This window comes from Oenanthe melanoleuca, chromosome 7, assembly GCF_029582105.1.
Source record: "Oenanthe melanoleuca isolate GR-GAL-2019-014 chromosome 7, OMel1.0, whole genome shotgun sequence".
NCBI classification, from domain to species: Eukaryota; Metazoa; Chordata; class Aves; order Passeriformes; family Muscicapidae; genus Oenanthe; species Oenanthe melanoleuca.
This window is the reverse complement of record NC_079341.1, coordinates 8,131,559-8,147,574: the sequence shown is the minus strand read 5'-3', so window position 1 is coordinate 8,147,574 and position 16,016 is coordinate 8,131,559. Positions and strand designations below refer to the sequence as shown.

The 16,016-nt window shown below is 39.6% G+C and overlaps 1 protein-coding gene across 5 annotated transcripts in view; it reads right to left on the bottom strand.

Moving 5' to 3' along the window:
• MYO1B (myosin IB) overlaps positions 1–16,016 on the bottom strand; it is a 100,869-nt gene that overhangs the window by 20,677 nt on the left and 64,176 nt on the right. For all 5 annotated transcript variants that reach the window (XM_056496330.1, XM_056496326.1, XM_056496327.1 and 2 more), the window contains exons 12-18: positions 15,621–15,707; positions 15,236–15,301; positions 5,194–5,298; positions 3,680–3,742; positions 2,751–2,951; positions 816–1,042; positions 442–642 (exon numbers count right to left, since the gene is read on the bottom strand). In XM_056496330.1, coding sequence (XP_056352305.1) covers positions 442–642; positions 816–1,042; positions 2,751–2,951; positions 3,680–3,742; positions 5,194–5,298; positions 15,236–15,301; positions 15,621–15,707 — 950 coding nt within the window. The remainder of the gene's footprint in view (positions 1–441; positions 643–815; positions 1,043–2,750; positions 2,952–3,679; positions 3,743–5,193; positions 5,299–15,235; positions 15,302–15,620; positions 15,708–16,016) is intronic.

The window sequence follows — 16,016 nt, the reverse complement described above, 5'->3', positions numbered from 1 at the left end:
AACAGAAAAAAGGGAAGTGGAACTGTGCAGATCTTTGTGATTATTATTGCAATGCTATTGTTACCAGTTCTGCACTGCCACCACTATCTTGATAACCTAAAGACTCAAATTGTAGCTAGAAGAAGTTAATCAATCAGGAAAGATTTTTAAACGAAGCTTTTGGTGGCCACATGTAAAAAGAAATAATAAAAGCTTATCTGCCCATCCCAAACATTTTTTTTTTTTTTTTTTTTTTTGCAAAAACTTATGTGAATATTATGTAATTTTAAAGTATATATTTAATATAATTGATTAGCAAGAGGCATTATCTCAATGATCCGCAGTGATTAGTAAAGTTATTCCTGAAAGGGCAGAGGCACATTTTTGGCACAACTGAGAACTCGGGGCGTGTGGCAGGTGGGGATGGCACTGTGGGCAGGCAGGAATGCTGCAGCAGCCTACCTGGCTGGCCCTCTCCAGTGGGGCCAGGTCTGCCTGCAGAGCATTTTGTACCGCTCCAGGCAGGGCTCGTAGGGCTGCCGGAAGGCGTAGCCCGCCCTCCTGACCCGCACGTTCTCCAGCAGCCCCAGGTACCGGATCTGGTGGCACACCAGGGCTTCGTTGAAAACGTGAGCAGCCTTCTTGTCATTGGGCTTGATGCACCTGCAAGGGAAAAAACCAAAAGGGGCATCTCCTCACTCTGCACGCGCCAACAACCATCGTGGTGAGCTCGAACCGCGCATTTCAACGGTTTATCCTTGGACATCGAGATTTATTTTTGGTTTTTATAAGCTCATCAAAGAGATTCACCAATTCTTCGCCACTGGGGGGTTTACCTGATGTAGTTTGGGTTTTTTGTCAGGAGGTTTTTCATCAGGGTGGCAACTGAAGCCTTGAACTGCGAACCTGCCGTTGGTGGTCGCTTCAGATTGATCTTAGCAGGGTTTCCTTCTGGGAATAATGCTTTGATAAGGGAGTGGTTGGCCTTCCACATGGCCTGGGAGAGGTCACGGTACAGAAGGTCATTATTTTTGTCAACAAATCCTTCCACCTGGTACATAACCTGAGCAACAGAGAAATCTCATTAGCACAGGTTTCGAACTACAACACAGACCAGGTCAAAACTGCCCCCAGAAACTGATTTCTCCTTCTTACACACTGTCCAAAAGAAACCAAAGGTATTTCAGCTTTCATTTTAAATCTGACACTTGGATGACTTTTTGTTGGATAAAATGTCTGTGAACATGCTACCTGAGAAAGATGCATTTTCTCATACTGCCAACAGTTTCCTGTGTCAATCAATTTTGGTTTTTGAAGTAGAAGAAACCCTTTTTTCCATGATAACTCTGACACACCACCACCTGCCAATACTCCAAAACAATCTATTTTTTTTTTTGTCTGATGATGTTTTTCTCCCTCTCTTGTGAACCAGAACAACCAAAATACCCTTTCTTTTCAAAGTCCTAATGCTTACACTATTTGCCTAACTAAAACAAGATATGGAATATCACCTTTTGCTATCACAGTGCAAGCAGCAAGCTGTGCAGCCCCCAGGGGACTGTTATTTTAAAGGACTTTTACCAGGAAAGCAGTCCAATATCAACAAGCACCAGTACAAAGCTCTGACCTGCAGCTGGGTACCCAGGAGGCAGCCAGAGGAACTTCAGGCACATCTCAGATTGCTACTGGCTTTTTTTAATTTTTGAGGGTAGGAAAATGTATTTGATTAATTGTGACAAGTCCTCTGGCTGGTGATACAGATTCTCGTACAGATCCATGATTTCTCAGTTCTGCATAGGTATGCACTATGTACACAGAATACTGAATGAAAATAGTACTGACACATATTTTACACAACAGCAAGTCACTGGGAACTCAGGCAGCATTTTACTTTGGAGAACATGTTTCTGGTTCTGACAGGTGCACTAAATGCCACTACTGAAAAAAAAAAAAAAAACAACAAAACAACTGTTCACATGAAATTACTTAAATTTCTTAAAAGGAGGGTCAAACTTTTGTTGACCAGTGACAAGATCAAAATGTTCTCAGTTGAGGATGGAAAAACAACATTCCTCCCAAAATAGGAGGAATTCACTCTGCTGGGTAAAAGAATGCCTGAAACTATCAAAGACCCCCACTGCCTGCTAAGAAACAATCTGTGCACAGTCCTTCTCAAAGTACTGAGGTATTTTCAATTCACTTAGATTTGTGCCAACTAAGAAATACCTAGGTATTAATCCCTGATAGTTTAAATGCAGGTACAAACTCTTCTTGGCAACTAATTCTAATGAATGGCTGCCTGAAAGGCTGAAAATCTGATATTTCCAGGACTATTCTGAATGAGAAAATTATTGAGCTATTCAAAATTGTTAGATGGAGAAAACTTCAAAAAGCATTAAGCAGTCCTATTTCCAAATATTCTTTACTGTGTGACATTATCACTTCAGCAGATTCAGACAAGAGATATAATTTCAATCCTACATTTACTGTCAATTTTTTAAAATTGTCTTCAGTCCACTAATTTAATTATTTTGATTTCCACCATGATAAAATATAATAAAAAGTCATAATGGATTACACACCGAGAGCTGTCAGACTTGTATTTATTCATGGAACTAGGTGATATTTAAGGAATATCTAAGATCCCTTCCAACCAAAACCATTCCAAGATCTCTTAAAGCCCAAACCACAGATTTTAGGCTTAAGACAAAAAAGGTTAAGACAGGTGTGGATTTTTTAATCAGCTGCAGCAGACTCCCCCCAGCAGGTACCTTGCCAGCATAATGCTGAATCCTGAAGCAGCTGTGAGGCAGGGAGGTGTCATTGAGGAACCTGGAGCACTTGCTCATCCTGCTCTCAAAGTGCTGGTGAGTGGCACAGACCTGGTTCAGCTTTTCCAAAAAGGTCTCATCTGTAACAGTTCCTGGTCTCAGGCATTCTTCGTCCAGCATGGCCAGGATTCCAGTCTGGTTCTGGAGTTTCAAAACAAAAGCTTTAGTACTTGTTTCCATCACAGCACAAAAAAAAAGAGGCCATTCACCTGTTTGACTTCTGCTACCCAGGAAAACATTCTTCAAGCCATCTCAAAGTTTGGCTCTCTTTACCCCATGACCATTTCCAACTGATGTTTTTTGAAAGACTTTTTATGAGACCTGAGTCCCAAAACTCACATGAAACTTCGTGTCATTTCCTCAGACTGTAGCAACTCCAACTCAACTGAAAGAATCCAGTTTATGGAAAAAACACTGTGTATTTTATGTTAGTGGTTAAAAACTCTTCTTTTCTGATGGTTAAGGAATTTTATCTTTCTTGCATTAGAAGTCCTCTCAGTATACACAAGTACTTTGAGTACCTCAAACACTCAGTAACATGTAATTGAGTTTTCTAGTTCCCATATGAAAATAAATGTTAATTACAGTGCAGCATGCGATATCTGCTATTGAAAACAGCCCTGAATGTAAACATTTCAGAGCTGTTTGATTAGTTTTTTTGGTAGTGCTGAATATTCCTACAAAAGTAACATAGCTTATTAAAAAACTCATTTTTAGTAAAATAAGCTTCTACTATACAAAGTAAGATGAATAATACAGTAAATGGCATGTTTCACAAAACTTAGTGCATGAGGATGCATACAGACATTAAAGCTAAATTAAATCCACGGATTAAAAATTATCCAGAGAGATTCTTGAATACAACTTACATTTTCTATTAGGTCACAAATGATAGCATTGTTGAAATACTCGATATGAGTCCATTCAATCCCCTATAAGAAAATATAAATAAATGTATGAACAGGAAAATAATGGAGGGAGCTTTTCCTCTAGGCAACTAAAACTATATTCCAGTTAACCATGGTACTACTTTCAAATTTAATTCTTCATGCTTACCAACAATGCATTTATTAAAAAAAAAAAAAAAAAAAAGCAATAATCTACTATTAACATTATCTGCACAAAATGAGTGTCCTTGAGCAGCTGCCAAAGGCTCTCTCCATTCCTTTCCCCCACCCATGTCAGCTTCCCATGCACTCCCTGGCCCCAGGCCAGGCTCCTCCCGAGCTGCCCACGCTCCCACTGGCCACAGGGAAATCAGCCCATGTCACTGCAAGCTCCTGAGATCAAAATTTCTAAGTTCTTTGCTGTTGGGATTTTTTTTTTTAATGGGAGGAAGAAAGAGGGCTAAATTTAGATAAGACCATTTGAAAAATCCAGAGTATGACTGTTGTTCAGATGTTTTTAATATCTTAATTTTTTTTTAAACACCAGTGATAAAATTTCCAGGATGAGATGCCAATGCATCACGAGGTAGCACTGGTAGGGCAAAGGACTGAAAGAAAATATTAATTTCATTCCTAATTTGCACTCTGTGGTACTTCTTACAGTTTACTTTTCTCAGAGCATTTGAAATATCATTCAAGAACCAAATTGCAGTAATGATGGTTCACCACTGAATGCAAAATTAAAAAGAGATGACAAAATTTCATGTTATCCTCAGAATCATAAGGCAGGAACTTTATGTAATTTTAAAAAATGTTTATACAGCAAAATGGTATCATCCAGTTTGAGTACAGACAGTGTGTGCCAGCTTTTACAGCTGGGAGCTGCTATTTTGTCTGAGCTCTGTGCCTCATGTGGAGCACTGCTAAAACCTATTAAAACTTTAGCTTGATGTTCACTCACAGAATAACATCAAACACCAGAGGCTGGGCTCCACAGGACACCTTAAATTTATCCATAAAGCTCACAGGGCTCCCTTCATACCTGACAGAACACTAGAACCAAAACTCTACTTGCAGTTTCTTTCATGTTGTGTGCTATTATTTTAGCCACCCAATTCCCTTTGAGGAAAGAGTGGCTGTGGCTGGGGTGCATCCCAGACCTTGCTGTATAATCCAAAACACATGGCACTGATACCAGAGAGTGATATTAGTGCTCTAATAAATCAATTAGCCCTTGCTCAGAACTGCCAGTCATCTCTGCCAATGAATGAATCAGAGCTGGGTCTGGTTTTTACCTGGAGAACTCATAATGTGAAACAAATGCCAAACCAACATTTTTTTTGCTTAATGTGACTACCACAGAGCCCTGCACAAACATGCTCCATGTTACAGTCAAAAAGTGCCTCTGTTGCCTGAAAAATGGCTCCAGCCTGCATGCCTGTGTGTCTCTGGAGGGACAATGGGAGGGGGATAAGGAAGATCCATTCAAGCATTACCTCTCGGATGTATTCCTCCTGCTCTTCTTTGAGGGTGAGTTCAATGAAGATCTGCTGCAACTTCTCATTGCAGTAGTTGATAATGAATTGCTCAAAGCTGTTGTCCTGTCAGATGAAACATGTTTGAATTTGCTTTGTGTAAACAGCCTGGAACCCAGCTGGAGTGAGTTACTGCAGCAGCTGCAGGTCAACAAGCCACTGCATTAACTACTCCTTCCAGTTTTGTGATGTGATGGCTGGAGTAATATTTGATTGAGATCACAATTAGTTTAAAAACTTTAGACCAAATCCTTCCCTGAGGCTTTGTCTGTTGGGAGGGACAAAAACCTCTGTGGGTTTTATTCGTGATGCCTCCACACTGACTCCTTTCAACAAGTCATGAGGACACCTGTGGTGGCAGGGAATCAACAACCAAAGTTTTGCCTGCACTCATCTGTCCCCATATGTAAAATGCAGTCTGCTGCAGGGTCTGATAAATAAAATCATGACAGCAGCATTGGCTCTTTTCCACTCAGCAGTCAATAAAGCATCCTATTTCCCTACAGAGCAAGGCTCAAGCTACTATTCCAGTTGCAGCTGAGCCTGGGTTAAGGGATAATGGGTTCCAGAGGTCAACCCACCTCCTCCCTGTCAACAAAAGAGCTTCATTGACTAGAATTCCTTTAACAGGCTAATTCATCTAAAACTGGGTTAGGGAGCAAGTTGTGTGACCCTTTGCAGAAGGGACCAGGGAGTAGAGCAGACCCCAGCAGGAGGGGTGGGCACAAAACCACCACACAATCTGCTACACAGCACCTGTGAAGCTTAAATTATGCTGATGGAATTTTTATCACTGAAGGCAAGTGCAATCATTGGAATGCTTGAATTAAGGATCTGGTTGCTAAATGAGATTAAGAACACACAAGCAGATTAGAAAATATTGAGGTAGCACAGATTATTTTTATCATTTTAGCTTTAAATGAAGCAAAATCATAGCTGATCACCAAAAATTCCTCAGCCACAAACGCTGCCCCTCTCACCAACTGCAATTATCACTCAGATTGCAAAACTTGCATAGCTCTAGATGAGAGAGTTAAAATCTGGCATGCAGCAAAATCAACACTGCAAACAAGTCATACTTACTGCATTCTGTTGAAAAAGAAATTACATAAACTGCAGTCAGTACTTGTTCTGCTTCCATAACAATACAAAATACAAAATCTATTAGCATTTATTTAGCATACCAAGTAGATAAATCTCTGTATCACTGAAAATGCAAAGCACTACATAAATGTTATGTATTACATCTTCGTAGGTGAGTCTATCTTTACTGTCTAAATATCAAATAAGCCAAGAGGTTGAGACATATCAGAGCCTAACACAGAACAGCACCAGGTAATTTTTGCCTCTAAAAGCCATATTTATAACCTTGGGCATACAAATCTCTGCAACAGAAGAGGAAGGGAATAGAGAATACTGGAGGAAGAATGAGTATAAGTTTCCTTGACACATTCAGATAAGGCCATCACTTCAGATATACTGAGTTTGAATTAAAAGGACCCCAACTGTCACATCACCCAGACACAGAGAAAGGATAAAACACACTCTGCATCCTCCTGCCAGGCACATGGCACCCAACTCAGAGAGACTGCTTCTCCAGAAGACCAGGTTATTCTGATTAAAAGGGCTGCAGGACTGTTCACTCACAAATTACACAGGCTTGGTCATCAAAAAGAGGATGGAAACTGAACAGAAAATCCAGCTCAACCATCTAATTGAAAGGTCATTAACAATACATTAAAGTAATTGCTAGATGTTTTCCTGATTGCTGTGTATCTGTGATATTTATGGCTTGCCAAAGGAAAAAAAAAAAGGCAAACCAAAATCCACAGAGTTCCCCACAAATCGCTCACTTTGAGCTATGAAATTCTATTTGACATTGCCAAGCCACTGAAAATTGCTATTCCAGGAAAAAAGTTATTGAAGAGCAGCAGCAATGTTGTTCTTTATGAATAATGCAGAGCAAAAGGCTAAGGCAGTTAATTATGGCAAAGAAAATGAGGGAAAACTTTTTTTTAAATGGAATTACTGAAATTCTCATAACACTTAACTCTGAGCAGACCAGAAAATGTGGTAAATTAAATACTCTACAGAAAAGGTTTAAAAAATAACAGTATGAAAAAACACAACAATTAGAGTGTTTATCTCTAAGGAATTCTAAGGAAGGCAACAAACTTGTCCATTTATTCTCCCTTAATGAATACCTCTGATTTTTAATTATGAGTGAGGGCTCCACAAATCATATACAAACATTCACAAACAAGCTCTCCTCCCCAAATATCTTAATGAAGGACTTACAGAAATGAATATAACAGAATTAGAAGGGATCTAAAGGACTTCTGATTTTTTTTTTTTTTAGAAGGCAGTAGAGAATAACCCAAGTCAGTGATAGCACATCACTAAACCCACTGAGGAGACAAGGGCTGGACACCACCTGCTCAGGGACAGAAAGGGGTTTGACCAACACAGAAGCACTGCAGTCAGGTCCAAAATTTGAGGAAGAGCTATCAAATATTCTTAGGGGGGAAATTTAAAGGGGGAAAAAAATAAAAATTAAGAGACCACATCTTCTCAAGGTGTCAGCTTCTCTTCCAGGCTGTAATTCTGCTACTTTTAAAGTTGAGGGCATCACTTCAAACCCTGCATTTTAATAGCAGGTTTCTGACTGTGCCTTTGAAAGCACTGTGGAATATAAAATAAAACCTTCAGGGAATGTAAAACCCCACAGTCTCTCAAATCAAATAGAGGTGCTGGGAAAACAGAATGTCACCTGAGATAGGCTTAAAGTCATGTTGAATTTATAGATACAGCTCAACCAACCACCCTCATCTTATCCTCTGAATCTTTTATCAGGTGCAACACTAAATTTAAAGGAATAGAAAAATTCACTGACAAAAATCAAAGCCTGCTTTGCCATGGTCCTTGCTTCACAAATAATGGTGTCTTGCTCATACAGCTTCATCCTTTATCAACCTTCTTGGTGTTGGTGTTTCATGAATAACAAGTTTTGAACACTAAAAAAATTCTTCTCCATGCAAAAATAAAGTGATCATATAAAGTAGCTATACATTTCTATCTGTGAGCCACTGCTATTACATACAGGTGCTTGAAAGTCCTACTGAAAATATTCTTTTGCCCTTAATATTTTACCTAACTTCATCTTTGAAAAATTCCACTTGTGTACTGTGGAATCATCTGAAAAAAAATGATTTGTTGCTGACTTTATACATTTTTATACCAGTAAAATACCAATGTGAAACAGACAAAAATATTTCTGTCAAAAAAAAAGAAAAAAAAAAAAAAGAAAAAAACCTAAAAAAAGTCTTTCTCAGGCAGAAATATCTCAATTAGATTTATGAACAAAAAGTATCTAAAACAGGGTATTTTCCTATCAACATTAGGTAATTTCTAACCTTCTCTCCCCACAGAGAATTCAAATTTCCTTTTGAGTACCCAGTTTCCAACAATTTGCAAAGATGATAAGGCAACTAAGACACCTGCTTAAAACTGAAAACTGGGTACCTTTCCATTAGGCAGGAATAAATTCTTAACTTCCACCTGCCTAATAAAGTCTAGCTTTTGGTGTTCCATTTTTTGTGTCCTCTCCACTGTTTTCCCCAAATTAAGCAGATGATGTTGATCCAACCTACAGACTCAGCTATATCACACCTCAATGTCACACCTTGTAGGTGCTTCCTTCTTAATCTTTCCTCACACCATTTTTCTTCTGAGTCAATTAAAATATCTACACATTGCTCATCATACTGACAAAAAGGTGTCCAGCAACATTTTTTCAAATATATTACATGAACACATACAGCTAAAATAATAATGAGATGCATTTAAAGGAAAAGCATCTTTTAAAAGAAAACCGTAAACATTTCAAGTCATGAGAGTGCTGAAATCAGCAGGACTGATGTCATTAAGATGAACTTTTACATCAATGTGAGAAGGGAAAAAGACATGCAGAGACTGATACTTCTGCTCTATCACAAATAGCCTCAGAAAGTAATTTTTTTTTTTTAAATATCAACACAGCTCCAGGCATCAGAAGTCTCTGACTGCCTCCTGACATAAGCAGGTGACCCCAAGTAGCTCCATCAGGCCCCTAGAGAAAAAGCCAGATGGCAAAAGTAATGATGATAAAAGACCAACATGCTCACTTCACTGAGATGAATGGTGGAATGAAGAGTGAAACCAACCAGCAAATTCAATTTACATGCTTCTGTGGTGGCTGGGGATAGGGGGCTTTATGTATGACCACACAAGCATACAAGTTTATGAGATGAAACTAAGGAATATAAATGCTAGGAAGTTCAAATCAGCAAAATGGGAAAATTGCATTTGAAGAAAATGGAAAAAGATACTATTTTAATCTCAGAAGCAATGACCCAGTTAAAACGTGACTCAGTTATAACAATCCTTCAATTTTTTTTTTGCCAATTTAGTAAAGGCATGTTATCAATATTTATCCCTTTCTGTTCTGTTTACATATACAAATATTTGTGTATAATCAAGCTCATTTCCTGTAAACTAGAGTGCTCTGGGATTTTGTGTAAATATCTCTATAGGCAATGAACCAGAGAGGCACATCTTTTAGTTATAAATATGCAATTGAGCCATGTTTCAGTGTACAGATTATTCATTTTCCATATGTGCAGCCCCACTTCAGCCCTCTTTCTGTGCCAGGTAGAGAATCAGGCACTCTGAAACCCATCTTGCTCCCAGATGTGCTGTCCAGGCACACAGGTCTGAACCAAATTTGGGTTTAAAAGGGTGAGAAACTACAGTGAATCCAGTGCAGGTGTGATCCATGGGAAAACCCAGGTACCATCACTCCAACAAACTCAACCTGACACATTTCAGTCCTGGAACAACAGGAATTACAAACAGGCAAGAACCTAATGTATAATCAGAGCCACTCCTCTGCTTAGACAGAAATAGCTGCTGTAGGGCAAAGCATTATTCTCACAACCTGAAGCAGAACATTTGTGTATTTTTGCTCCAGCATTTCAAGCATTTCCTCTGTTGCAAACAGCCAGCCAATGAGATTTACTTCATAAAATTGCCTGTTGCAAAATAAGCCTCTCTAAATACTTACATTATAACACAATTAATTAAATGGTGGTTAACTTCCTGGATGCACCTCTGCTTTCAGCACCCCATCACTTCAGGAAATTATTGCTTTGACAGTATTTTAAAATCTCCCTGGCACCTAAGAGTCCAGCCAAGGGTCCCCTCTCTGTAAAGCTCCTCTCTCACATGACACTTGCCAGCAGGGGCAGTTGATCAATTATAGATTAAAAATTCAGTTTTCCTCTTTCCCATAGCCTGGGGCTTGCCAGAAGAAGCAGAGGGCTGGGTACACACATTTTGGCACTGCTGCTTGTCAGTATATGATAAACCTTTGGGCATCAGCAAAGGGTTGAACAATTTCAAAAAGGAAATCTGTGGCAAGGTAGACAGCCTGGAAAAAGGAGCTGTAAATGATGGTCTGGAGATTAGGGCAATTAACAAAACAAGAGATATCCATGGCTGAGTTAGAGCCAAAGACAAGACATGAAGAAAGGGTTCTCAGATTATTAATAAAAAAAGAAAGAAAGAAAAAAAAGAAGATAAAATAAGATCCTGATAAGTCAATTATTTCCTTAGAATTTTTTTTTTTTTTCTGTCATCCTGCTAGCAAATAACTAGACCTTTCTCCTGTAAAATAATCCTTTGGGATGTGGGGGGAAGACCCTGATTCAGGAGCAATCTCTCAGAGCTCAGTATGTTCTGGAACTGTAAAGTCCTTCATGTAATCAACAGGATAGAGAAAGGCAAAGTAACCAGTCAGCAAGCTGTTGTACAGGTTTGTGGTGAAGGTGGAAATATCTCCCTTATTTTTTCATGCCTTGAACAGCTCAGAAATACATTTTCAATGATTATTGCTCCTTATTTGGTTTCCTCCCTCTAAAAACACACAATTATCACAACTATGAACTTGTTAATGTGAAGAAAATGATTCTTCATATTTCTAACATATTCCCTGAACAGAGATACTGTAATTTTATCATTGTCCAGATGGTAGCTTACATAGTTCATGCAGCAGGACCAAGCTTCTTTCTGTCACCTCAAGGGGCTTCTATGCCTTAAATAAAAAGAAGTGCTACCAAAATGCACCACAAACTGTGAGAAATGGACCTGGTTTTACTGCTGGGTGGCTTGTTTGGCTGGTTTGCCAGTGATATTTTTATTTACTGGTGGGTTTTACACAGAATGTGGTGGGTTCTGCCATGTCTTTGCATGTTCTTATCTACCTGGAGCAAAAGGAGTTGTTCAGGTGCTGTCCCCAAAGACAAGGCAGCCAAATGGAACCAGCCCCTCTCTGCAACTCTTTGGTGCACCCCAGTTTCTAGTCTAAAATATGTGGAACAAACTGCTCCAACAAGGGAGTGAGCACAAAGCACTCACATCCCAAACTGTCTTCTCAAGGCCTGGCAAATTCCAGCAGTAAGCCTTGTTTGGCAGCATTAACTTCCATAAAACTGCACTCCAAAGCATTAACTTCATCATATGGACCAGCTGCAGAGCAGTGCCTGACTATTCAGAATAAAGCCCCTAAGCCAGCTAGCACAGACAGACACATCTCTAAGCAGGATGAAATCCTCACACTCGCTCCATGGCACTCATCTTCACACACCCTGCTTCTTGTCCCCACAGGAAATGCACACAGCAGGAAATTCACACCCAGAAGCAAACAGAGAGAGCCTTCTGCTCATCTCTGCTGAGCCCTGCCAGGCCCCACCACCTCTCTCCTACAGCCTTCCCTCCTGGATCACAACCCCACCCTGACACTGCAGGGATGCAGAGCAGCTTTCTGCCCCAAAACACACAATCCAACAGGGATGAAATGGGAACAGCCCCAAGCCTTCCCCAGGAAGCTGGAACCCAGCAGATTCCAGAAGCCCCAGTGCCACCAGCCATCCCTGCCCCATCTCAAATCACAGTCTGTGCACTGGCTGTGCACGCAGCTGCTCAGAAATGTGAATAAACACACTTAGAGCAACCAGGGCCAGGCTCCAGGCACTGCCCAAACCCAGCAGCACAGTTACACAATCAGCCCAGCCCTCCAGCCTGCATCTTCACCCTAATCCTGGTCCCTAAATCCTTGCTCACAGACAGTTCACACAGAGCCACCCAAAATTTCAGCATTCACATTTGGTCCTTGGCATGTGGCTTGCCACAAAAGGCATGGCAGGACTCAAAAATAAACACAGCTTTACAGCACCTATTTTGTGGATTGCACAGCCAAGCTTACTGCTGACATCTGCCAAACCCACAGAGGCTGAGGATTCTTGATAGATTTAAATTCCCCAATCTAAATATTCAGACAGACAAGTCCTTATATCCACTTTCTTGGATGGCTTTTGTGTTTGTCTGAAAAATGGGGTTTGTGTTTGATAAATATACTAGCAAAACCCAAATCCCAAAGAGTATATGCCAGCAGTATCAATACTCCAGTCATCTTTTCCCTGGTAATTTCCAAGAAACCTCCAGTTACCTTCATAAATTAACTTCAGCTTAAATTGCAGAAAATTGCAGAAACCACAGTGAACAATAAATAAATTAATCTTTCAAAAACAGATGAAAAAGATCTCATTTAAAAGCTTCAATTTGTGTATAATAGAACAAGACTCCTATTGTCATCAAGAAGGTGAAGTGTAGGGTCTTTCAGAATATTAAATCTGGATTTCTTTGTTCACTCTTCTTACACAAGGAACTGTAGGATGAGCCAAAGAATCATCCTGAACAGAAAAAAGGCCTGAGAAATATTGTGCCCTGCCCATTAGGAAATGAAACAAAAACTTCAAAAACAAAGGGAAAAAAAAAATTTAAAATTTAAAAATCACCCTTCAGTAAACACATTCTTTGCTGCTTATTCCCTGTGTAAAAATTTTGCATGTATGTAAAACACTCCTGCTACACTTGCTGTGGGTTTGGATATGTTCTGGCTCCAGGGTACCAGGCAACTTCAGGTCAAAGACCAATGATAAATTCACCTGATTCCTGAGCAGAAATGTGATTAATGCAGGCATTTCTACCCTCAGCACATCACACAGCTTGCACATTTTAAAGGCACAGATTCTGAGTTCTAACTTTCAGGAACAGATGTGAAAATCAAAATATGACTTAAGAATTAGGTTCAAGAGGAAACTGCACATTTTTAGTCTTAGGTTTTAATGATTTATAATTAGATTAATATGTTACTGTCATTAGCTACACCTCAGCTAATATTTTGTATATTTGGTATTCGTGTTTACAAATGCACCACACAGCAAAACACTTCAAATTCCACTGCTTTCATTATGCTATAAATCTTAAGACATTATTAAATTCTCCTTGACTTATGAGGCTGCACAGTGTCAAAATTTTATTTATTGATTAGTTGCTTTAATATAATTCAATTTAAACAATAATTTGAATTATTTCTGTGATGCTGAAGCAAGCTACTTGGCTACTATTTCTCACCATAGGTCTTAACTCATGAGAGAGTCACACTTTGTATGAATGTACATGTGATGAATTTGATCCTCAAGTCACAAGGCAAAACCTTCCCCACCTTTTCCAGGAAAACCAACACTTGGCATTTAAAGGAGTGAACAACAACTACCCACATTATTTTAAAACTTTTGAGTTTGCAGCTTTTGGGAAAGCTACACTGTAATTCAGTATGACAGGTAAGTGAAAAGATCCCTGTTTTTTTCATTTTTCTCCTGCACTCAGCCACTTCCTTATGACTTTCTAAGATGCTGACTGTAGAAAAGATGAAAATTACACCATCCCACAAACACAGCCCTCCACTTGGCTCATGTGCTGGTGCATGTCTAAGCTAACCAACCACAGGGGAGCTGGAAAACACCATTCCAGCAGCACCACCCCAGTGCCAGCTCCCTAAAAGCTCCCCCAAGGACCAGCTCTGCAGAGATCTGGCACCAGGATCCCCAGTCAGCCACCTGAAATACCTTCCATGATATTTTCATAAACATTCTCCTGTGTTTAATGCAAACAGCACAACCTGGCTCAGCAAGCCCTGGAGGCAAAGCTCAGCTTTCCTCTTCCTCTTCACAGGTACCCTGACTTGCACGTGGTTGGATGTTTTGTTTCTGAAATCAAACTTACACCACCCTCACATCAACTACCCTTGGAATATTCCCATTTTCAACACAGTTTAAACATCTCCCCATATTTCCAAGAGGGATGTAGGGGAGTGGGTTAGGATTGCATGTTTTCTACTGATTTTTTTCCTCCTCAGATGAGTTTCTAGTTTAAATAAAGATTCCAACAAGAATCTATAAATCTCTTAACAAAAACTGTCAGAACAAGATTTATGAAAATGCCCTGTCCCTGGTGCTCTCCAACCCAATTAAAAACTCCTCATTGATTGTTTTGTTTCAAAATACCACCAGTCCAAAAATACTATTGTAAACAAACAGCAGTGAGCCACAGATCTTTAGCTAGGAATAGGTACAGAGTATTTACCTAAGTGAATTGAGATGAAATGCAACATAAGTCCTTGTTTAATTCTGACAGGAAAAAAATGTATCATTTTTTTTGGGTGGTTGTTTTGGCTTTTTTTTGCCCTCTCAGGATATACAGCTTGTTCAAAGACATCCACAAAATGCCTCAGGGCAGAAATGACAGTGCCAGAGTTTCTCTTATGCTCAGAATGTATGTCACAACAAAATGTATTTAGTTTATGCATCATAAATATTTATTTATCTACGGTGTAAAAACACAAGTTTGACTTTCATAATTTTTTTGTTTCAATTGCCAGACATGTTAAGACATCTCTCTTTGGCTTACTTTTCTAGTGTTTTTTGGGGTTGTTTTTTTTTTTTTTTGGCCAGGCATGACACACTTGAGTCAAATTACATATATTCTGATTCTGAATTCATTAACAACTCTGTTAAGCTTTAATAACAGTTCTCTCACTAAATGGTTACCACTATAAAGGTCTTACCTCAAAAATTTCAAAGCCATAGATGTCCAGCACCCCCATCACCTTCTTTCTCACTTTTGTTTGTGCCTTAAACAAAATTAAACATTGAATCAGTCATCTGTATGCAGCATACCTGGGACTCAGGAAAATGAATGTATCTCATAAGTAGGCTGTCAAATACTGTAAAACTAAAATGTTAAGTATGGTTTCCCAGAATACTCTTGATGTGAATATTTTTATAAGCTTAGGAACAGAGCAGAGAGCAATTTGTTGAGCTGCGACACAATTATTTGTGTGTAACAGCGTACAGCCAGCAGAAATGAAATTGGCAAGCACAGTTTACAGTCCACTTTAATCTGAAGGATTTCTATGGATTTTATCTTTTACAAGCACAAAGCAGCAATACCTTAATGCTCTCATTGATCCTGGTAACAAGCCAGGAGAACAGCCGGCTGTACAAATTCTTAGCCAGAGCATCGCGGGCGTAATAAGCCTAAAGAGAAGAAAGAAAAAAAAAAATGCAATAAATGCTGGGCTAAACCAAACATTTTCCTGCTGATGATGTGTCTTAAAGGTGCTGTGAGTAAAACCAGCACAGGCAGCACTGGCTCTAAGTGGGCACAGGAGGGACAGCCAGGCACTCCAGCTGCCCACTCGAGGCTGACATCCCCCATCCCAACCCCAGGCAAAGGGAACGGAGCAGCTGCAGCTGGAGAAGCCACATTCCTGCTAGCCTGAGCTGATGAGACACAGGTGGCCACCAGCCTGGCTCTGCAGCATTGCAGGGAGATGAATTCACACT